General features: G+C 38.2%; 1 protein-coding gene across 1 annotated transcript; it reads left to right on the top strand.

The window, feature by feature from the left end:
- Nucleotides 1–12736: 12736 nt before the first annotated feature.
- Nucleotides 12737–20707, top strand: gja1.S (gap junction protein alpha 1 S homeolog). The gene is made up of 2 exons (XM_018265359.2): nt 12737–13196; nt 18897–20707. The coding sequence occupies exon 2, from the start codon at nt 18913–18915 to the stop codon at nt 20050–20052; it is 1140 nt and encodes a 379-aa protein (XP_018120848.1). The 5' UTR covers nt 12737–13196; nt 18897–18912; the 3' UTR covers nt 20053–20707.
- The last annotated feature ends 4561 nt before the right edge of the window (nt 20708–25268 follow it).

The following is a 25268-nucleotide window of genomic DNA, read 5'->3' on the forward strand; positions in this document are numbered from 1 at the left end:
TTAGTTAGGGGCCTGAACCTTACTGCCCCCTGTTACCTTTGTTTTATTTTTGTTTTAATGGGGGCAGGTCATGGCCAACTGCCTCCCTCAACAGACTTTCCTAAGGTGGAGGTAGTTAAAATAATAATAAAAAAATAAAAAATATAAAAAAGTTTCGCTATAGGCTTCATATTATAGCAAACTTGGGCCTGTGCAGGAAGCACCAACACTAATTATCCAATTTGCCTCAGTATAACCCACGCAGTTGCTTTGGGTTCCCTGCCTATACAGACACCAGCTGAGTATAATCAACCCCCCACTGAGTGCAGACACCAGCTGAGTATAATCAGGTCCAGCTAAAGCAAGTGGAGATGGCTCCGCCCACTCTCTAACTCAGCAAGCGAGGAAGCTGCAGCCTCAGGTAAGTCCTGCTGTTGTCAGTAAACTTGTGAGGCCTGTTTTCCTGTTAACAATAGAGTGTCCTGGAATTTGTGACATTAAAGGGTCAGCTTCCAGCCTTGCATAATGAGCAGCAGGTAAGGAGTGTGTCCATATGCTGTTCTGCAGTGTACTAAAGTCTAACTAACTGCTTGCATGCTATATATTCATATGCTTATCTGCACTGTGCCTGGTTATGATTGTTTCCTGCCTGAAAGCACAAGCCATTTACAAATAGGACACCAGTAGCCCTATTGAATATGGATCACTGGGCTGGGGGGGCTGCTAGGCTCTGATATATACTTGCTATAAACATCAGATAATCCATAATATGTATTGCACTATTTTTGTTCTGCATTCTATGTTTTGGCTATTGCTCACATAGAAAAGGTAGCCATAATGGAGGTCGAGCAAAGGTCTGGCTGAATGCTAGGGCCCGATATAAGCTTGCTCTATACAGCAGCTAATCTAAACTATGGACCTCATGTTTCCGTGATTGTACCTGTGCTCCTATTTTGTTCTACAGCTTAAGCTCTGGCTATTGCTCACAGGTAAAACGTGGCCCTACAGGATGTAGAGCACAGGTCTGGCTGGCAGCTAGGCCCTGAGACATGCTTGCTCGAAGCAGCAGCTAATCTAACTATGTATTTCATATTGCTGTGATTGTACCTGTGCTACTATTTTGTTATACAGCTTATGCTCTGGCTATTGCTCACAAAGAACACGTAGCCCTGCGATATGTAGAGCACAGATCTGTCTTGCTGCTAGGTCCTGATACATGCTTGCTATAAGCAGCAGCTAACCTAATTATGTATTGCATGTTTTCTGCAGTTTACGATTTGGCTATTTCTCTCATGGAACAAGTAGCCCTAATGGATGTAGAGCACAGGCCTTTTGAGTTGCTAGGCCCTGAGATATGCTTGCCCTAAGCAGCAGCTCATATAAACTATGTATTTCATGTTACTGTGATTGAATCTGTGCTTATATTTTCTTCTGCAGTATATACCCTGGCTATGGCTCACCTGGAATAGGTAGCCCTAAGGTATGTAAAGCACAGGCCTGGGAACGGCTAGGACCAGATTTACGCTTGCCCTAAGCAGTAGCTAATATTTTATGTATTACATGTTGCTGTGATCATATCTGTATGCTCCTATTCTCTGCAGTATGATATGCTCTAATTATTACTCACCTTGAACCAGTAGCTCTAATAGATGTACATCACTGGACTGGGTGGCTATGAAGGTCTGATATAGGTTTGCTCTGACTGCAGCTAACCTAAACTATGCATTACATGGGGTTGTAATTGTTTCTGGGGTACATTCAGGTTTAATCCAGATGAGTACTGATAGGAATACCTACATATGAAGGTCTTTTCATTCTATGGCATTGCTCCTGGGATAAGATATGGCTTAATAAATTAAACACTAGGCAATATTTTTTCCCGATGGCAGGTAAGCTTAACTTTGTCTTGATAAGCACTACAGGAGTTCTGAAGCCTGTCTGTCATAAGGATTGCTGGGTTAACAATAACCACAGGTATGTACTACTTTTGGGACCATTGAATGTAAATTTTTCCAGATTCAGCAGCCTTGTATCACCGATCACTGCCTGAACGAATGGAGGACCAGATAATTGCTTTGCCCAGTCAATTGTGCAGTCTATTACTACCCACGCAGCTCGAGCTCTGGGGTCGGGTACTGTGCTCTACCAGGAGCTTAGGACTCTGACCGAGGTACATATTATTATCACATATTTTAATATATGCTTGCACCATGGCCCACATCCTGCAGGGGGATTCTACTGCCTTCAGAACAAATGCTCAATAAATGGATAAACTCCATAATACAACTGGTCTACCAAGCAACATATATGTTTGCATCTATAAGAGGGCCATAGGCAGGTGCATATATTTTATTATTAAGGCATGTATATGAGTGTGTATATATGTTTGCACAGATATCTATATATGATTTGTGTCCTTGGGATGGGTTCTTTTTTGGAACCAGAAACGTTGGCTCAATAAACCTATATTTTTATGCAACATATAGTATTTTTGAAGATTCCTGGAACAATCAGTACTTGAACTCTTCATCCATAAATTTCACTATAGCAGCCAGGACATCTGGCTAGTTTCGAGGGGTGCAACCTGTGGAAATTCCATATTCATAGGTTTAAGGAAGAACAAGGTATACAGTTCTCTATGCTTGGCTGAAGGATCCCCAGATGTATTTCTACCGTTTTTTAGGGTGACTCCTTGGTGCCTCCTACAAATTAGAGAGGGGAGCCACTACCCAGTGTTATTCCTATACTATTTCTACTGATATTCTTAATGTCAGGATAGAGGGGACATTTTATCTGCTAATACAGGGTGTCTATAGAGACAGGGTACACATACATATCAGGCCACTGGGAATTTGCATAAGGTATATATTTCAAACCAAGGGTTTTCAGGCTATAGGAGTCCTCCAAAGTGTCTTGTTAGTCCATAGAGATGACCTCTGTTCAAGTCTGGCCCAGGATAGGGATATTCTGCTTATACTACCTTATACTATCATCAAAACGGCTTTGTGACTTAAGGCTCTGTGTCCAGAAGGCACTTATTTTGGGCCCATTTATTTTATTTATTTATTTATTTTTTCTTCAATTCTCAAACCCCTAGTTAGTGGTTTTTTAGAATACAGGGCCGGCTGTTCTTCCACACCAGATAGGTAACTGATTGGACAGCAGATGGAGGCATCCTAGGAGCGTTAATTATTTTCCCTCTCTATGTCTGTGCCCTCTTGGAACACCAGCAGTTTTGGATCTTTCCTCCTCACAGTTACATACTGCAGTTGCTACTTATCCTATTGCTTCGGCCGAAAATGTACTTGGCTCTTCTGAGCAGGATCATAGTCTTCCCTTAAGTGGGACGGTTGCAGTCATTACAGTAGAGTGTAATCTCTTACCACTTCCAGTCATTAATTTCATTGAGAATGAATTAAGGATAGTTTATGTATCTGTCCTACAGGTTTGTCTAGCTTCAAATGGGAGGCTTGGAAGTATTTTTTTTGTCTGTTTTGACCATGTCTGTCACATTATTCCCTATGCTAGGGGGATTACATTTACACCTGCTGAAAATTGTGTCTGAAACATTCGCACAGAGCTCAATGTCCAGGTAATTTCCAGATACAACACTCCTATTATCCTGGTTTGTTCTCGGATTCACATTCCTGTGCTACTCCTGATACATATGACCCAGCATTACTCTAGTAGATCAGAGGCCCTTCTGACACTTACTGGAACATCCATAGTGTCCCTCCAGTTCCAAGGTCAGCCTCAACGATTAAATATGTAGTATAGTTGATTCCACATCTAAGTGGGTCCCTTATGGGTAGAGAGAACACAGGTTTGTGGGTGACTATAAACATTTATCCAGGGCATATAATCTGCCTCCATAAATCTTGGAATTAGTCCTTTAGTTGCACTGTGGTTATTGGGATCTGTAACCTTAGGGGTATTCAGTTATACCTCTCAGAGTACTAGGTTGGGTCAACCAACAGGGGCTCTTTCTTAGGTACTGTAGTTGCTCAACTCTTTACAGTTAAATGAGTCTGCCTCATCACAGGACCTTACACAGGGTAAGGAATTCTAATCCCAATTATTTTCTCAGGTGCCCTTGTCTCCGATCTTTAGGATCTGCTTTCTGTTAGAACAGTCCTGACTAACATGCATTCTGATATGAAGATATTTATGGTACTGGCCTTGGGTACCTGAGGGTACATTGGATATCCTACATTTATGGATATATCCTAAGCAGATCATTTCTATATTGTGTCTGTTTTGGGTTCTTACTCCTACCAAGTGTTTCTTACAGGTACCTTGCAATGTGCACTGAAATTAGGCATACATGTGATGAATGCTTTTTGGTGAGTAGGAGAGTAAGTATTTCAGCTTGCTGAATTCGCCTTTTACAGGACTGTCTTCCTCTCTCTCTCTTCTGGAGGGTGAAGTGGTGGTTAGTGAGCTAACTTGTTCCTCACTCTCAGTGGGCTAACATCTCTCTCTCGCGCTCTCTCTCTCTTTCTCTATAGTATATGCTATACTATAGCTCTATTCTTAGCCTGGTGAACTTATTCTGGGGTTTTCACCTGGACTCTCTATATTAAGGTAAGGAGTTTGCATGATGGTGGACTATCTAGTCAGAGATACTCCTTTCCTTATTACAGTTTCTTCTTAAAGCATATTCCCTCCCATGGGATAACGTTAACTTGCTATGTCCCGTAACGTACTGACATGGAGTACGTCTAGGGAAAAAGGAAGATTATTTCATACTTACCGAGATCTTCCTTTCCTAGACGTACTCCATGTCAGTACACCCGCCCTTTCTTTTCCGGTAATTTAAGAGCTTGTTACAAAGACGCCGGTAGGTGGGTGTGGTGGCCTTTTAAAGGCTTGGGGAGGTTCCTTCTAATTGGAGCAGGGAGGAGGGGCTATCCCGTAACGTACTGACATGGAGTACGTCTAGGAAAGGAAGATCTCGGTAAGTATGAAATAATCTTCCTTTTTTTCAGTAAGAACTTTTTTTACATTCACTATGCGCTGACGCAAACTATTCACAAACCACTGTCAGAAGGGGTCGCTAAACAGTTTCCGGGTTCGCAAAAGCTATATTAAATTTGTGCAAAGGAAAATTTATTTGCATAAAGGCATAACTTTTTGCATTGCAAATATTTTTTTCTGTTAGTGACTTTTGTTAAATTCCCCCATACGTTTGTCCAGGAGCAGTAACCCATAGCAACCAATAACATATTTTCTGTTAAAAAGGTGATCAGTAAATGGTACCGGTTGATTGCTTACTATGGGATACTGCTCCTGGGCACACGAGGAGGCAGATTTATCAAGGATCGGATTTCGAAATTTGAAAAACTTTGAAATTTGAATTCAAAAAGACCAACCAAAATTAAATTGAAGGTTTATTTTGGCCGAATAGGTCAGTTTTTGTCAAATAGGTCTGTTTTTGATCAAATTCGTATCATAGTAATAATGCATAACGCGTTTTTCCCCCAAAAAACTTTTTAGAATTAGAATTTTCACTTGATCTGCCCCTTACTCCCTGTAATTACAGAACACTTTTGATGTCTGTGAATGCAGGTATCATTGATCTCCCATCCAACTCTGCTTTTCAAAACAAATACACGGATTTTAGATTTTATTTAAATTCCTGGCTGCCAGTCACATTTCGTTTCATAAAACTGCAGCAAAAATTTGACACAAAAAAATTGCTGCAACAAAAAAGTAGCCAAGACAAAATTGTTGCTGAGACAAAAAAAAGTCACTGTAAGAAAAAAACTCCCATTGACTTTAATGCATTTGGAGTCAGAAAAAAACGTCCATTGACTTTTATACATTTGGACAAAAAGTAGCTGAGACAAAAAGAAAAATGTGCATTGACTTTAATTCATTTTGAGTAAGAAAAAAATGAATGCACATAAACAAGTTTGTCACCTATTGACAATGCATTTCACAAATTTTTCAGCGTTTTGCTAATTTTTTTGCAAATTTTTTTGGCAAAGCAAAATGGGATAGATTTCCTCATCACTAGCCAGTAACACTTTTAGAAAGTAGCTAAGTACAAAAGCAAAGGTAACATAATTATATTTATACCCAAAAAAAAACATTAACATCTAACATATAATAAAGTATTAGTGAAAGTGAAAGTGCACCAGGCAAAAATGCATGATTAGTGTGTAACTTATCCCTAATCAGTGTCGGACTGGCCCACAGGGATACCAGGAAAAGTCCCGGTGGGCCAAAGTGTTAGTGGGCTCTCATGCTGCTAGTCATTTGGCTATACTATAGATTATAGTATGTAAAGAAAAGGAGAATAGATGAGTGAGGAAAAGAAGACTAATAATACTAAGAGTGGGCCCCTGGTTTCAGGGCCGGCCTTAGGCCTACTGGACCAATTGGGCAGCCCACAGGGCAGCACAGATAATATTTCCCTCAGCACATGATGCTGCCTGGCCAGCCCATCCCCAAATCCATAGGTCCAGCGCACCCCTAACTCTGATAATCCAGCCTATCCCCCAACTCCATAGGTCTAGCCTGCCCCCAACTCTCATAGGCCCAGCTTTCCTCCAACCTTGATAGGCCCTGCCTGCCCCCAATCCAACCAAGCCTGCTCCCAAGCTGAATCGGCCCAGCCTGCCCCAAACTAATTGACCCAGTCCACTCTCCTATTTCCTCCCTCTCTCTCTTACCCTGTGTGCCCCTATTATGTGCCCCTATTTCATCCCTCTCACTCTCTTACCTTGTCTGACCCTTTCCTTTCTATTTTGTGCCTGTATGCCCTTATTTTCCTAAATACTTGGTGTGTCAGTAGCCAGCAACACTTTGTCTAGGGGCCCCACCAACATGGTCCCAATTGGGCCCCACATTTGATAGGATCAGCCCTGCCTGGTTTAATATTAATTGGTGGGCCCTAAGTCAAAGATTTTTGGGTGGGCCCCAGTCCGACACTGTCCTGAATGTCCCAGACTCAGTATGAAAGGTGCCTGCCATGAGGCTAATCAGATATTTACATTTGAATTTATTTCTTAAGTACCACAGTGTACAAACAGCAGGGATGAACTTCCAAAAAGACACAAGTTGCTTATTTAGCTAATTATAACTTAGTGTTGTGGAACTATAATATTTCAAATTCTGCAAAAAATAAATATATCTGGACACTTTTTTTGTTTTGAAACTCTGCTACTTCTAAAATACTGAGGGTAATATCAAATTCTTACAAAAAAATTAGCACAAAGACTAATCATTCTGTGTATTTACAGAAGGGGGCACTGTAGCCAAATGTAATAATTTAAAGACATTCTCATCCACAGATGCCTTCTCATTATTAGTTTGATTTATGACAAATATACAAATGTAGCTCTTTTGTTGAAATGCATTTTTGTCCTTTTTGGCACTTACAAGCAATAAATAGATTTTAAAAAGCTGTATCCATCACAATGCAATCCCATACATTTTAGAGGCATCAAAGCCAGATGGACTGCAGACAGATGAGCCTGTATAGGATACATCCAAAGTTATACAAATGATTATACCTTACCTTTGCAGCTACAGTATAGTAAGTTGATAGTTACTGTTTTCATTCCTGTGCATTTTTTAAAACTATACTCCATTTTACTAGTGTTATACTAAACATTTTAGCAACAGAAATGCTACTTTCAAAAACATTATAGTTTTTGTTTATTTCTAATACTGTACTATTTATGGTTGTCATTTTAATATTATTGGTAATACTAGACATGGTGACCTTAATGGATATACTGTATTGAATACCAGATAGCAACCCGTTTTATATTACACTGACCTTATTTTTTGCCTTTAAAAAATATTTGCCAAGTAATGTTTGGGATGGTCACAAGCAGGATGATGAACTTACCTGATGTTTTTCAATTTGGTTTCAACGCATTGTTTAATTGCAATAAAGCACGGGATGAATAGTTAGATCACTATAACAGTGTGGTCCTGTCTAATCTCATGTCAGTCTGTAACCCCATAGCATATCAGTATGAGTCAATGTCCCAAGATTTTTAGGGGCAATTTAAGGCCCCAGGCAGATATACAAGTGCACTATGGGGCACAGGTTCATGCAGGGATCTGTGTGTCTGTGCATCATGGCAGCTGCTAAACAATTAAGCAGAATGCAACATCAGCAGCATAAAACCAATCCTGTCTGTGTCCTCTGCTGCTCCCTAACTTGTGTTTTTGAATGACACATGCAAAAACATGCAAATGACAGTTTTTACTTGCACTGTTCACCCTGCATTTCAGTTCTTAAATGATCACTATAGCCTTCACATGGATAAATCAATTACTAGTCATGTCAAATTAGCAAATTGGCAACTTGAGGTTAAGTGAATAAATCTCCATTCTGCATATTTATTTCATAGATCAGGATCACAAGCCATCAAACAAAGACTGGACTGTTAGCCGATCTTGCCAAAACTAGGTTGGTTAAATATGCCTCATTTTCACGGATTCTACATTTAGGCCATGGGGCATTCCAAAGTGGCTCCATTCATACTTATTGAATCAGTATCTGTGCATGAAAATGTTCATGGAATGTACTGAACAGTAAAACAACCATTATGTGTTCAACATTAATATAACATAAATAGTTTTTCCCATATTTTTACCCATTGGAAAAAAAATCTGGGAGATACATATTATTTGCCTGAACCGAAAGAAAGAAAGAAAGAAAGAAAGAAAGAAAGAAAGAAAGCAAGAAAGAAAGTTGTAGATGATAGCTAGAAAAATAGATAAATTATTGCTTGATTGAAAGATATATAGAAAGACAGAGACACATTACAGACAGGCACATCCCTAGTTATATGGACACCTCAGTGGGTCCTTATGGGGACCCCTGTAGTTCTCACAGTGTACACCAGATGGCACTGTGCCAGAGTATAAAAGGTTTATTAACCATGAGGTCTGGGTCCATTGCTTTAGCCCAACCAAGCAGGCTGGAAGGGAATGTGTAGTGTCGACCCTAGGCGCCTTGGCACTAGTAATTAGACAGCTATACTCAATTATAGATCACTCTAGGAGTGATAGAGAGGCTAGATAGTTGAGCAGCTCAAGGCTCCACCGAGGAGATTAGAGGGATTAAGATCCCAGGGTATTACTGACCCAGAGTAAGGATTTAAGTGTTGAGATAGGGATGATAGGAATTCCCCTAGTCTGCCACAGGAAGATATCCTGAAAACGGGCAATACCCCTCACATGCTGCCGATTTAGGGGCAAATTCACTAAGCGCCGAAGCGCCGAACGCTAGCGTTACTTTTTTGGGGCTCCCCTCCTTCCCCCCTAAATTTCCTGACTCATGGCAACTTACCTAGACAGTGGGCACATGTGTAGGGCAAAATAAAATTTTTATTTGATGTTTTGAAGGTTTTCTAGCCATTTGTAGTGCTGATACGTATTCCTCCATTGAAATTTGAATTTGGCGCTCTATGCAAATTAGCCTTCGCTAGCGTAACTTCGCTTCACTTAATGAATCAACGCTAGCGCAACTTCGCAACCTGATGCTACCCCTGTGCGCAACTTCGGATTTTAGTGAATTTGCGAAGCGCTGGCGAAACTACGCCTGGCGAAGTGTGGCGAAGTGCGGCGAAGTTACGCCTGGCGCAACTACGAATCTTAGTGAATTTGCCCCCATCTCTCTGCTGTGTATTCCCTAGCCTGTAGGGATTCAGCCTATACGTGCTGTGAGTATATGCTTCCTTTATGCTGCTGTGTATATTCTATGCTCCATTGTGGATCAATGTGCTGAATGATCTATGTGCTATTGTTTAATAAATACAGTTCTATGTTCAATCGTTAAAGAACTACTGGTGCCCATCCTTGTGCTATTGCACATAGTTACAGTTACTCTACACCCTGCCTCCACCACACCCTTATATATATATAAAACAAACAAGGGAAAGTTGTGTACACCACTAATTTTTAAAACCATAAGTGCAAGGAGGCTGTGACCACAAAATACATATAGTCAAATACAAGAGTCCTCTGCACTCAACCCATTATCAATATATTTAAGACAGAGACATTTTGTGCATACAGCTACTGAAAAATGCCTTACCCTTTAAACAAAACAGGGATTGTTTGTTCATATATTGCAATATATTTAAGCTGGCCAACTGCGTCAAAGTCATCCCATATCTGGCCAGTCCCATGCACAATTTTCATCTGATTCATTAAGAATTCTAGTGCTTCATTATACATTTTACAAAGGGACTAAGTTTTATATATATATATATATATATATATATATATATATATATATATATATATATATATATATATATATATATAATATTTCCATTCCTTGTAATTACGGACACTTCCAGGAAATACCGGGTGCTTCAGATGGTTGTTTTCAAATTACATGGTACAGATACACAATTGCAGGACCCTTTCAGCACAACTGATTTATCACTGCTCATGATGTATCCAGCCCTTGTGATGTTTCTGTATATAACATTAGTTTAATATTATTTATTAGAATAACAATAAATACTAAATATAAAGTACATTTAATATTTCATTGAATCAAAGGTCCTGGGTTTTGTTTCCTATCCATTGTATTTTATCAATTGCCCTTTCAAATCCCATCCCACCTATCTGGTCTCAGGTCTATTGTATCCATCTAAACTGCATATTTATGACATGGGAAAGAGAACCCTCAAACATAAAAAGATGACTTTTGAAGAAAAAATGTGAGCCTTGCAAGATAAGTTACTGTACGAGTGTATTGGAAATTTTAGCAAAAGTTAATTTCACAAAAAAACACCTTGTAAATTTGCTTTATTGAGCCTTAAACCAGAAAGTGTTATATGTCAGCATGGCATCTGTTTTTACAAAGTGCAACTATACAGTCATGCATTATTTCTTTATTCTCACTGGATGTATAAATTAGGAGATAATCATACTAACATACAGTAATTATACTGGTGCATATTTCATGCTCCGCATGAATGACCTGTAGCATATTCTGAACAGAGTTGTTCAAATGAAAAGCTTTTTTAAAAATGATTATGGGTAATGTTTACCAAGGGAAGCCAGAAACAAGCCCTAAACAAACAAAATTATCAATTTTTATTATTAGAATATAATGATGTTAAATCTAATTTTGCCCCAGAAATGCCATATTTTGGTTTTTATATAGCTGTGCATGGCATTTTCATCCAACCTAATACTGGATTGTTGTTACCCCCTTGCAGCTCTAATAAAATGATCCTTACTTTTTTGCATATAGCTTGTCATGTGTGGGTGTGGGTACCAGTATATTTGCAATACCCACAAATGTATCTGGTTAAACATAGAACAATGGCAAACTGTGAGAAATAGGGAGATCACAGTGTAGCAAGTGTGGTTTGGGCTCTAGAGCCTTGACGCTAACAATGAATAAGAAGTTCCCAATATATGTGCCCAGTCTCTAAACCAGTAGTCAATGCAAATCAATAACTGACACTGTAGGCTGCTGTAATGTGTGATATCAGTGGGCACATGGTAAAAGCACAGTGTTTCTCTCCTTAGAGGCCATATGAAGACTTGTTATGATGGTAAAAGCAACCTTATTCTGCAGTCAGACTTACACAGCAAAAAGCTAGAAACCTGTTACCCATGCAGATATTATACAATTGTATAGTCTAATGTTTTCCTTCACAGCACAGCTATTATTCCCAGTATTTAAAGATTTAGACAAAGGCAACTGTGCATACTTGTATTCTTCTTGTAATGAATTTGTGCCCACTCTTTTATTCATTTTGACTAATTAAGAAACTAAACTGATATTTAGTAAGCAAATGCTAAAAATCCAAACTAATCCTCTGCTTACCAATCTGCTGCCTGTTTAGTTAGCCTTTTATTAATGCTCCGTAATCTAGCTCATGTACAGGTCTCTGATTTGTTTGAAAGATTCTTAAAGCACATGCCTTAGTATTATATAGGTGTCTGGTCCTAAATGACCATCTCTGAACTCTTTTTAAGAACTAAAACATTTATGTATCTTATAGCCAAATTAAGGTTAAACATTTTAAAAAAAAAGTATCAGGCAAAAGTAGCTGTCCAGTATAGGCATCTTCGCTTGTAACGAACTTTTTAAATACAGTAACTCACATTGTGACCACTGTAAAGCTGTTAATTTCTGCATCATCATGGGAAGGCAGTAAATTATAACAGTTTCCTGAAATTAAAATCAGACGTCATAGTTTACGTGTGTGTATAATTGCATTGGAAGTGTGTGTACGCATTTTGAAATCATATGCTTTCTGCCTTTGTCACTTTCCATAAAACACAGGGTTAGTGATGGACGAATATGTCCCATTTCGATTCGCTGAAAAATTCGCAAATTTCCAGCGAAATTTGTGAAACTGTGAAAAATGTGAGAAATGGCGCTGGCGTCTCATTTTCGATGCGGTGTCCGAAAAAAAAAAATTGCGGCAATTTCACTAATTTATATGCCAGCGGCAAATATTCGCCGCAAATTCGGGCCTGGCAAATAAATTTGCCCATCACTACACATGGTATATAATATGGGGAAATACTAATCTTTCCTGGACCACATAATGTCAATATGCAATAAAATCCAACATGTTTACTTTAAGAGACCTGCTCTTTTAAATGAATGCTTCATCAATGTTCCACTTGCACATACTTAAATTTAAATAGCCATAGAACTAAATGCTCATGTATCCCCCGTCGAGAACATCAGACTTTAACAGAGCAATGTTTCAAGCCTAAATGCAGTTTGTTGGATTCTTTTATTTAAACTGAAATCTATGTTTCTGAATTATACCTAATTCAGAAGCATAGATTTTAGTTTAAATAAATGATGATTTTTTCATCAAATTCTTTGCTGCATTTATCATTTAGGTTCCTAAACATTTTAACAACACCATCTATTATACCTTACCCTTATAACATTTAATTTTATATCCTCTCTCTCTTTCTCCCTCTCCCTCTCTGCATACAAGATATTTTCCTCTCCTCCCTTCTCTGTCCACCCTGAAGGCGGAGTTGTGCTTTGCAAACTTTTTAAAAGCTTTGATGCAGAGGCTGAAGTAGGGGGAAAAAGTTTTAACAACTTCAGTAAGAGGAGGAAGTCAGCAGAAAGCAACAGGCTTTTAAACTTTAAAAAGACAGGTCCAAGTGCATGTCCTTTAAACTTGCTCCTTTTAGTTTTCAAGAACTGCCTGGAAATTGGGATTTTTTTTCCATCTTGGAGCTGCAAGGTAATGTATGACTAAATTATTTTTCTTTACCTAGTTCATTAAGGGAAAGAGACATGACTCTGTAGCAGTTAATCGTATGCAGGGAAAATAGTTGCATCTGAAAAAAAGCCACAACTTCACCAGTTCAGTGGTTTTCCTAGTTAAATTTGTTAATTAAAAGTTTTCTATTTTTGCTGTGTGTGTGCTGATGTTTCCATTACTTTTAAGAAAACTGAACTTTGCTTCACATGCTGTCGTAAAACATTTTATTTGAACATAGAACAATCATTTTTCCATAAGATTCACTTATGTGGCAGTTTCACATTGCTTGTTCCTTTTCTAATTGCTTGCACATCACTTCTTTCCTCTTGCACCATAACATTCACGGAGTGTTAAGAATGTAATAGAGAGGATGAATTGCTGCATGCTAGCTATGAGGGGTAGGGAATGTATTGCAATGTGAAGCTAGAGATCGATTTAATTATAGAATGGCCATTTTGACTGTTGTATAGAAAGTTGCCTTAGAGTGATTATGTACCATAGTCTTTTACACTCACAGCAAGCCAGTTATTTAGTGCCTTGACAGAATTATGTAGTGCCTTGACAGAATCTGTTATCCACATTATGATCACCTAGTGTGGCATGTTATTCTCTCTCTCTCTCTCTCTCTCTCTCTCTCTCTCTCTCTCTCTCTCTCTCTCTCTCTCTCTCTCTCTCTCTCTCTCTCTCTCTCTCTCTCTCTCTCTCTCTCTCTCTCTCTCTCTCTCTCTCTCTCTCTCTCTCTCTCTCTCTCTCTCTCTCTCTCTCTCTCTCTCTCTCTCTCTCTCTCTCTCTCTCTCTCTCTCTCTCTCTCTCTCTCTCTCTCTCAAACAATCAAATGGATGAGACATTGCTTCCTATATGTTCCATTCATTGTAACAGGATGCTTTGCAGTGAGCCATCACTTTGCCCCAGAATGACTCAAGTTTGGTGTTGATTCCTATCACCTTAAGTGTTTATGAGTCCTGTTGAGTGGAATCAGTGCGTTGAGAGTTCCTACTCTCTCTAGAGAATGCAGCAGAGTGATGCACTTGTAGGCCTTGTGGCTTTAGAGGAGAACCAGGGTTCTTTCTTCATAACTCCTGGTTTTTATTTAGGAATCATAGACATTCTATGTGGAGGAATTATCACTACCTTGTGTTCTGACATTGTAACATCTGGATAGCACAAGTTGCTTTTGTACTACTGAAATCTTGCCCTTTGCTGTGTTTATCAAATGTTTTTCCTCAGAAATCTTGAAATGTAAATATTGGCTCCTCTCCATGGCACCTCTCGATCTATGAAATACGAGAGCAGTATGATTAAGAGGTGACAGAGCCTATGGATTATAGAATATTTAACCTTTCCTAAAAAAAGACTTTGTTAGATCATACTAAGGGGCAGATGTATTAAGGGTCGAATATCGAGGGTTAATTAACCCTCGATATTCGACTGGCGAATTAAAATCCTTCGACTTCAAATATCGAAGTCAAAGGATTTTGCGCAATTCGATCGAACGATTCGAAGGATGTTAATCCATTCATCGAAGGATTACCAGAAAAAACTTGGAAAGCCTTTGGGGATCTTCCCCATAGGCTAACATTGACTTCAGTAGCTTTTAGGTGGCGAACTAGGGGGTCGAAGTTTTTTCTTAAAGAGACAGTACTTCGACTATCGAATGGTGGAATAGTTGAACGATTTTTAGTTTGAATCGTTCGAATCTAAGTCGTAGTCAAAGGTCGAAGTAGCCCATTCGATGGTCGAAGTTAGTGAATGGGCCCCTTCAAAATAGTGCCTCATAATGGACTAATAACAAATATGTCTCAACCTGTATGTTGCACATATCCACATGAGTACAAATATTCCTTTAGAAATATTATTCCTCTCTAACTAAACAATCTCCAATATTTATGATTTGACTAGCCTTGTACCATTTTAATTGTTGTTCATTGAAACACATTGAAGGGGGGAAGTTCAGTCTTTTCTGTGGCCTTGCAAATACAGATTTAGTACCTTTCATTATGGCACGGGGTCCCCAGATGATGCATGGGGTCTGTTGGTAAAAGTGGGTTTCTCTAGGTAGTCCTGACACAGTATATGGTTTGCAATATGACTTTATTTTCAGAAAACCCTTCTCCAAAAAGCATAAATGAGAATCCTCTAAAGTACACAATATATCTGCTGATTTTTGTGTAAGATGTTTGTGCACAGCTGCAAGCCAGCTCTGTACTTTACATTTCAGAATCAGTCTATAAACTTTGGAATATTTATATAGGCTAATTTTAGACACCCCACATCCCACGTTGAAGTAATTGGGAAGGTTTGCAAACCAGTGCCACTAACTCAAACAGCCTGCTGCAGAATAGTGTAAAGCCCTTCAGCATTACATTAACTAGGTTATGGCTTTAAGTTAAGGATGGAACAAAAAAACATGATACAGCATACAGTGGTTTCTAAGCTCTGTGCTTTGAACCATACAGTATTCCCCAGTGTTTGAGCGCTGTCCAGTTCTTAAGAAACCTTTGTATCATCTGAGTGTTTAATTTAGTTAAAAAAAAGAAACCACACAGGACTGAAGACAATGTTCTTGCACTACTCAGCATTTCTCCACCTTATGAATGAAAATTATGTTTTTGCAAGCCTGCTGTTTTTCTTGCTACAGAATTAAATCACTTCTAAAACATCTAACACAGCTGAAAGATTATCTCTACAGAAAATAAATATCATGGGCAGTTTCTGCCAATGTACCTTACTATTTGAACTTTGCATTTTTCTTCTGTAAAAATTTTACTGCTGAGCAGAAGGCTAAAAAAGAAATAATCTTTCCTTTTCTGTGACAGGAACATGTCCCAGAGACATCATATTGTTCTGTCTTTCAAAAAAATTATCAGACCTCTGTAACTCCAAACCCTTGACCCTATAAAGTTGACTTGAAAGGAACTTGAACATTTTTTAAAAAAGATATTTTATTTACATAACTAATATGCTATCTATCTATGGGGTAAATTTATCAAAGAGTGAAGTTCCGCCACTAGAGTGAAATTCCAGAGCTCTCAATTCATTTCTATGGGATTTTGAAAGGCGTATTTATCAATGGGTGAAAGTTCACCCTTTGATAAATATGCCTTTAAAAATCCCATAGAAATGAATGGGGAGTGGCGGCATTTCACTCTAGTGGCGGAACTTCACTATTAACTTCACTCTTTGATAAATATACCTCTATCTATCTATCTATCTATCTATTATCATCATCATCATCATCATCATCATCATCTATAATTTATTTCTGTCTCTCTATTATATCCTGCAGTCTATATACAGTTGCAATGACTGTCTGTTTGTAAGTGAATATTAGCTAAGGATATATATGGTTGAAATGTTCATATGTGCTCTTACTTACAAACGGGTTCACTATTATTATGAAATAATATGATATTTATGGAAATTCTCTCTATTGATCTGATCTGTGTTTTTAACTGCTGCCTTTGATTTATATTTTAGCATAGTCCTGACATTAAAAAAAAAATATTTATGTTAATTATTTTTCTTTCCAAAGTGCTTTCCCAGAGGAAAGTAAAAGCAACTGGTACATGTCAAATCTCTGATAGGACCCCACTGCATTTAAAAAGGGAAAGTTGTTTTTTAGGAAGGCAATTCATGCCCTTTGACTGACAGTACTGTTATAAATGAGCAAGTCATGTGCAGAACAACATCTCATTGGAGACATCCCCATACATTTAGTTAACCTTTGTGCTTACATGAGCAACACAGATTTTTGTTTGATTTTGCAATTAATTTACTTTATGGTGTTAATGTATCAAAACAAACACTCACGAACATTCGCCAGTGTGACATCACTTTCGGTACTTAGCTGATTTATTCTGGTGTATATTCGCTAGCGAAAGAGACTCTAGCAGTACTACGATCCCTAATGTCTGGCAAATTTGCGCTCTGGCGAATGGACGGAACTACGCAAATTCACTAAGATGTGGATTTTACTGAACATTACCTCTTGCAACAGACTTGCCTTTGCCACCTCAGACCAGGTGAAGTGCAATTAAGTAGATAGGAGTAGCTAGCGTCTTTTCCTTTTTCAGGGTGATAGGCTGAAAAAGAGCATACATTTTTTTTTCTTCCCCCTACATTTCCTAACATATGGGACATAAACGATACACTGGGCTCATGTGTAGGGCAATATAACAACTTTATTTTATTTTATTAAGGTTTCCCGGGCTTGTGTAGTAATGTATTCAGTGCAACATATACGTCCATTGAACTTTAACTTCCCGCCGTATGCAAATTAGGCAACGCTAGCGCAACTTTGCTTCGCTTGGCCCAGTAACGGTAGTGCAACTTCGCCAGCGTTCGGCGCCCTTGATGCAACTTCGGGTTTTAGTGAATTAGCCTCGAAGTAGTAACCAATAAACAAGAACCCTGCTTACTAGCAGCACCGCATTAACCTTGTTGTTAACTAACCTGCTTTATGTGGGGGTAGCCATGCCAATATTACACCTGAGAAGTGAGAAAGCTACAAGCTGAGCTTAAGGGTAGGACTACATGGGCGTTTTCTGTGCGTCCGACGCGCTGCGCAAAAACGCAGACGGCAAATCGCATGCAACAGAAATAAGGTAAGTGAATGCATTATTGGATGGTGTCGCAGAGTTGATACGTCACAACACGACTGTCGGATGCAGACGCAGCGCATCGGATTGCACAGAAAATGCCAGTGTAGTCCTACCCTTAGAGAAAATGCATGTAATGCTGCTCTGATATTCACGTTTGAAGAGGTACAGCATGCACACAAAGCAAGACTGAATTTTTGCTAGAATTTAATTATACATGTATTAGACCACTGTAGATAGCTAGGGAAAAGTTTCATTTAACAGCATTATTAATGTTCCAGAACTACAACCTCCTCCATGCATTACTCATTACTAATTTGTTGTATTGAGCTGGGAATTATAGCCCACCAAAATTTAAGTAAGGATTGGGTGAGCGACAATGTTTAAATCTTAATTAGAATTAAAAAGGGAATCAAAATACTGTTGCTGAACAACACTTTACTCAGTGGTTGGGGAACTGCAAAACCAAAAATACTTTATTTTGTCAAGGCATAAGGTATGCTGGGAGCATTAGTCAAGCAACATCAGAATTGAAATCTGTGAGCCTTCTACTGCTCTTCTTTTCCCTCTCTCTTTGCAGCACCTCAACACATTCTTACTCATTAGTGCCCTTCTTATTCTTGCTTTTGCCTGCTTCTTGGTTAATTTCTATTCCATGTTCATCTCTGGCACTCTCCTTTGCTGAGCTTCTCTTTCTCAATGTTTTTTTCTAGCCCTCTATTGCTATCGTTCTTTCTCACATTCTTTCATTGCTCAACAAAAAGAAAAAACTGTCTCTATTCAGTCTCTATATTTTGCATTCACATCGAGTCTTCACATCTATGGTCGTTTCTCTGGTAAAAGTATTTCAATATCAAAAATATGAAATAGAACTTTATGATTACATTCTGAAAACTTCACAATTATTAAGTAATTAATTGCTTAGAGTGTGATTATTGCCTGTATATGACACTTGACTAGAATGAAATACAGGATAAATATAAGCATTCCGTTTTTGTAATGTAGGATGTTTGTCCACAGTTAGTCTCTAATGCTAATAATTCCATTATCATACTGACTTGTACCTTTATTGGGATTTTAGGCAACCACTTTTGAGTATGGGTGACTGGAGTGCCTTAGGAAGACTTCTTGACAAAGTTCAAGCCTATTCCACAGCAGGAGGGAAGGTGTGGCTGTCTGTCCTATTCATATTTCGAATCCTTTTGCTAGGGACAGCAGTGGAATCAGCCTGGGGCGATGAACAATCAGCATTTGTCTGCAATACTCAGCAACCAGGTTGTGAGAATGTTTGCTATGATAAGTCATTCCCTATCTCTCATGTGCGTTTCTGGGTACTTCAGATCATATTCGTCTCAACACCTACCCTGCTTTATTTAGCCCATGTGTTTTACTTAATGAGAAAAGAGGAGAAGTTGAACAGGAAAGAAGAAGAACTTAAAATGGTTCAGAATGAAGGTGCCAATGTAGACATGCACCTTAAACAAATCGAAATAAAGAAATTCAAGTATGGCCTTGAAGAGCATGGAAAAGTCAAGATGCGAGGTGGACTGCTTCGCACTTACATCATCAGTATTTTATTTAAATCAGTATTTGAAGTTGGCTTCATTTGCATTCAATGGTACATATATGGGTTTAGCTTAAGTGCCATCTATACATGTAAAAGAAATCCTTGCCCACATCAAGTAGACTGCTTCCTTTCTCGACCCACAGAGAAAACCATTTTTATCTGGTTCATGTTAATAGTATCTATAGTTTCTCTTGCTCTAAATATCATCGAGCTATTCTATGTCACCTACAAAAGTATCAAAGATGGCATCAAAGGGAAAAAAGACCCATATTCTGCCACAAATGATGCTGTGGTTTCAGGGAAGGAATGTGGCTCCCCAAAATATGCCTATTTTAATGGCTGTTCTTCTCCAACTGCTCCCATGTCTCCACCTGGTTACAAGCTTGTTACTGGAGAAAGAAATCCTTCTTCCTGTCGCAATTATAACAAGCAAGCGAATGAACAAAACTGGGCAAATTACAGTGCAGAACAAAACAGGATGGGACAAGCTGGAAGCACAATTTCTAACACTCATGCACAGCCATTTGATTTTTCTGATGAACATCAGAATACTAAGAAAATGGCACCAGTACACGAGATGCAGCCCCTGACTATATTGGACCAAAGACCATCTAGTAGAGCAAGCAGCCACGCTAGTAGCAGACCTCGACCTGATGATTTAGAGATCTAGTCAATTTTGATGTTTTACCCGAAGACACATTTGAAAAGTGGAGGTGGTACTAAATTCTCTCAAATGAGATTTAACAAACTTTGATGTACTTTTGATATGGCGAGGAAGAATCGCTTTGATATTTAAGTAGCTCATACACATTTTTACAGTCTTAAATGACTCAAACAATATTTCTTTAGAACGCATGTGTAAGACAACTTACGTGTTTTCAATTCACCCAAAAAAGTGAAATATTTTGGTGACCAATTTTGTTTTATGACTAAGCAATTAAGGTCATTTTATTATGTATAATCAACTTAAACAATAGTTTAACTGGTAGGAACCTTTTAGAATGCATTCTGGAAAAAGACACCTGGATGTTTCTCAAGACGACTAGCATTTTTTACTTGCCCCTTTTTCTTTTTCTGGTTAAGGAAGTGATGCTTATATAACTGACTTCTTTTTTCGTGTACCTTATACTACAACATATTTGTTTCACAATGAGCCCATCCCATGCTTTCTAAATGGGCCATTTAATTGTGGATGTCAAATCCCAAATACCACAGTGATTAACAAGGTGGAGTTCTTCACCAATTGTAAAGAATCCAGCAAATTAATTCTAGGCGTATGCTATAGACCCCCTAATGTAAGTGAGGAGGAAGAGACAAAGCTCCTAATGCAAATAGAAAAGGCTGCTAGTTTAGGTAAAGTAATGATAATGGGGGATTTTAATTACCCAGATATTGACTGGAGCAATGGTACTGCTAGATCAGTTAATGGGAACAAGTTTATAAACTTATTGCACGACAGTTTTTTAGCACAGGTTGTTGAGGAGCCTACCAGAAAAAATGCTATTCTTGATTTAGTGATCTCAAATGACCCAGAACTTATAGCAAATGTGCAAGTCATTGAACCCCTGGGTAATAGTGACCATAATGTTATATCATTTAATGTCTGGTGCAAAAAACAAAAATATACTGGGGCAACGAAAACCATGAATTTTGCAAAAGCTAATTTTATTGCCTTGAGGGCTGCCCTACAGAGCATTAATTGGGGCATTAGGTTTTCAGCTAAAAACACAGAACATAAATGGTTGTCCTTTAAAATGATATTAAATCATTACTGTTCTCAATTTATTCCCTTAAGGACTAAACGTAGAAGCTCTAAGAATCATCCTGTGTGGCTTAATACAGAAGTAAAGAAGTTAATGGGAAAGAAGAGAAAGGCATTTAAAAACTACAAATCTGTAGGGACAGAAGCTGCATTTTAATGAATATAAACACTGTAATAAATGTTGTAAATCAGCAATCCGGAAGGCTAAGAAAATAAATGAAGAGTTAATTGCGGTGGAGGTGAAAACTAACCCTAAAAAGTTTTTTAAATATATTAATAGTAAAAAGATGCAGGTTGAGAGTGTTGCTCCATTAAACAATGGTACCAGTATGGTTGTAACAGATACAGATAAGGCAAATGTGTTAAATCAGTTCTTTTCATCAGTGTATACAATAGAGGAGTCTGGGTTCACAGGCTCACTTAATAACTGCACGAATGGTTCAGCTCAATCTAGTCAGTGGCTGACTCAGGATATGATTCAAAAAGCTTTAATACAAATTAATGTAAACAAGGCTCCAGGGCCTGATGGCATACACCCCCGGGTTCTAAGAGAGCTTAGTTCAGTTTTAGACCAGCCCTTATTTCTGATTTTCTCAGATTCACTGTCATCTGGTATGGTGCCTATGGATTGGAGAAAAGCTGATGTTATTCCAATATTTAAAAAGGGATTACGATCTCAGCCTGGCAATTATAGGCCAGTAATCTTGACATCTGTGGTGGGCAAATTATTTGAAGGCTTGTTAAGGGATCACATTCAAAATTTTGTCCTAATGAATGGCATTATGAGCAACAATCAGCATGGCTTTATGAAGGATAGGTCATGTCAGACGAATTTGATTGCATTTTATGATGTGGTAAGTAAGATTCTGGATAGTGGGGGGCAGTAGATGTGATCTATTTGGATTTTGCCAAAGCGTTTGATACTGTGCCCCACAAACGACTGCTTTCTAAACTAAGGTCTGTTGGGCTTAATGAAGTCGTTTGCACGTGGATAGGAAACTGGCTACAGGATCGGGTACAGAGGGTGGTTGTTAATGGGACATTCTCTACTTGGAGTAAGGTTCTTAGTGGGGGTCCCCCAGGGCTCAGTATTGGGTCCACTTTTATTTAACTTGTTCATTAATGACTTAGGGGAGGGTGTTGTAAGTAATGTATCAGTGTTTGCAGATGACACAAAATTATCCAGCCCAATTAATTCCATCCAGGATGTGGCATCCTTGCAACATGATCTTGATAAACTGGCAATCTGGGCAGCTAAGTGGCAAATGAGATTCAATGTTGATAAATGTAAAGTCATGCACCTGGGATGTAAAAATATCCAAGCCACTTATACCCTTAATGGGACTGCACTAGGCAAATCCATTATGGAAAAGGACCTTGGAGTCCTTGTAGATGATAAACTTGGCTGTAGCAAGCAATGCCAGTCGGCAGCATCAAGGGCAAATAAGATCTTGAGCTGTATTAAAAGGGGCATAGAGTCAAGGGAGGAGGGGGTCATTCTTCCACTGTATAGAGCACTTGTAAGGCCCCATCTAGAATATGCCGTACAGTTTTGGTCTCCATCACTCAAACAGGACATTATTGTATTAGAGAGGGTACAGAGAAGGGCAACTAAGCTGGTAAAAGGTATTGAAAATCTTAGCTATGAGGAAAGACTGGCCAAATTGGAGATGTTCACGCTGGAGAAGAGGCGCTTAAGGGGTGATATGATGACTATGTATAAATATATAAGGGGATCATATAATAAACTCTCTAATGCTTTATTTACCAGTAGGTCCTTCCAGCTGACACGAGGTCACCCATTCCGATTAGAAGAAAAGAGGTTCCGCCTAAATATTCGGAAGGGGTTTTTTACAGTGAGAGCTGTGAAGATGTGGAATTCTCTCCCTGAATCAGTTGTACAGGCTGATACATTAGATAGCTTTAAGAAGGGGTTGGATGGCTTTTTAGCAAGTAAGGGAATACAGGGTTATGGGAAATAGCTCATAGTCCAAGTTGATCCAGGGACTAGTCCGATTGCCAATTTTTCCCCCTCTAAGGCAAATTGGAGAGGCTTCAGATGGGTTTTTTGCCTTCCTCTGGATCAACTGGCAGATAGGTAGTTAATAAAAAAAAAAAAAAAAAGGTTGAACTCGATGGACATGTGTCTTTTTTCAACCTTACTTACTATGTTACTATGTTACTATGACTCAAAAATATTTCAAGAACATTCAGTTTTTGAAGAACTTCGTGTAACTGTAGAGCCTTCTTCCCCACCAGACCCAGGATCTTCAGGATCTTGGGACTTCTATAACATTCCAAAGACATCATTGTTTTTGTTGGTCAATTTCGAACTATTGCAGAATCCTATATTATTCTCCACTATTTCTCCTCTATTTGTGGAATCATTTGATAAATTAAAGGCGCCTTAAATGTGAAACCATCTATTTTATTTCTGTGCCTGGTAAACCATTTGGTAACCCAACTGGTAGAAGCACCCTTTGAATTGCTTCCTTTTTTGCTGGTGCAATATTGAATAATATTTTATGATACTGTTTATGTATATATGTATTTTAAGGGTTGGGGTTGTTTGAAGTTTGGTTCTGTAGTGTGGCAGCCAATGTGGGTGTGACAAAAGAATCATCATTGTGAGTATGCAGCCAGTCAGGAAAAGATATTAGTAAAAGGCATATGTCTCATGGAATGCCTTTATAGTTTAGCCATGTTCTAGTGGTGTCCTGAGTCATAAAGCATGATAAAGCCTAAAAGCTTCTGTGGCAATTTTCTGGTAAGATACAAATGTAATGTGTAGTTCAAGGAGCTGAGTTAATATTTCTGGAATAACATGCAGGGAATTAACATTTTGCCAGTCACTTTTCTATTATATCTTTTATTTTTGTAATAAATTATAAGCCCAGAATATTGTAAGCATTTTTATCTGCAGGAAATATGTTTCGATATGTTTCTAAAATAGCAATGACGTAAAAAACGTATGAATACATTTGATAAAGAAGATGTATCAAAAAAGATAAAGAAAACGTACATCAGAGGTGAATGCTTCTTTAGTAAAACAAGAAACCAATATTATATGTTTACAAATTCCTTATGTGCAGTTTAAGCACAGTTAAAAATAGTTATTCTTTATCCAACATATTTTTCCCTGCGACCTAATTTTGATGCAATTACTCAGCTAAAGATAAATATGATATTTTTGTGTGTATTTTTTATAGTGTGAGGAAGGTTATTCTAGCATAAATGGGTTAATATCATTAATATATAATCAATGATGCTTGGGTGATTGTGTATGTAGTACTGTAAACAGGTTTAATGTGGTTATTTTTATGAAAAAAAAGTAACTAAAAAATGTTTAGAGCTGGAACAGGATTTTAAATGTAGCTGCATGGGTCTTGGATTCTGTTGGCCCATTATTGTGAATTATGTTGTAATTCTGTACTGTAAACGTGACTTCATTATTCTGAAGATATTAATTTTTGTACATTTAATTGTGGTTTGATTGTTCCAACTGTTAACATTAACATTTGCACTTGGGATTTTGTTGTTTGGAATGCAAGGAAGTCTGGAATACAACTTGTTCCATGATATACTCTAGAAGTAATTTATTACTGCATCTGCTTAACACCTCTGTGTTTATTTACAATAATACCAGGTTCTTGTTTAGGTAGAGCTGAAAAGGGAATAGCCCCAGAGCCCCAATTCAGGGTGGGTTAAAATTCAAGATTTATTTTTCTAAAATGCAGATTAAATACAAATTACATTATAATGGATAACACTTGTTTTGTATTTTGTGTACATAAATCATGGATGCCCATCATACAGTGCTTTAGGTGTTTTTAAACTGGAAACAACAGTTTCCAGGGCCACCAAATAGACAACACTGATTTATATAATGTTTTAGCCCCTTCAGATGAGGGCCCTAGTCTTCTTGCATTTCCAGGGCCTCTCTTCTTTATCTTCAGATACTGTCTTTCTTTTGTCTCTATGCATTCCAGTGAGAAATGGATTGTGGGACTTCAATACTATGGAAGAGAATGAATTTTGTACCATGCTCATAATTAATGATTTTGATATTTTTATAAACTACTGTTATGTACAGCTTCATTGCATGTATGCAGTCATGGTTCATT

The sequence above is a fragment of the Xenopus laevis genome, chromosome 5S (genome assembly GCF_017654675.1).
Source record: "Xenopus laevis strain J_2021 chromosome 5S, Xenopus_laevis_v10.1, whole genome shotgun sequence".
NCBI classification, from domain to species: domain Eukaryota; kingdom Metazoa; phylum Chordata; class Amphibia; order Anura; family Pipidae; genus Xenopus; species Xenopus laevis.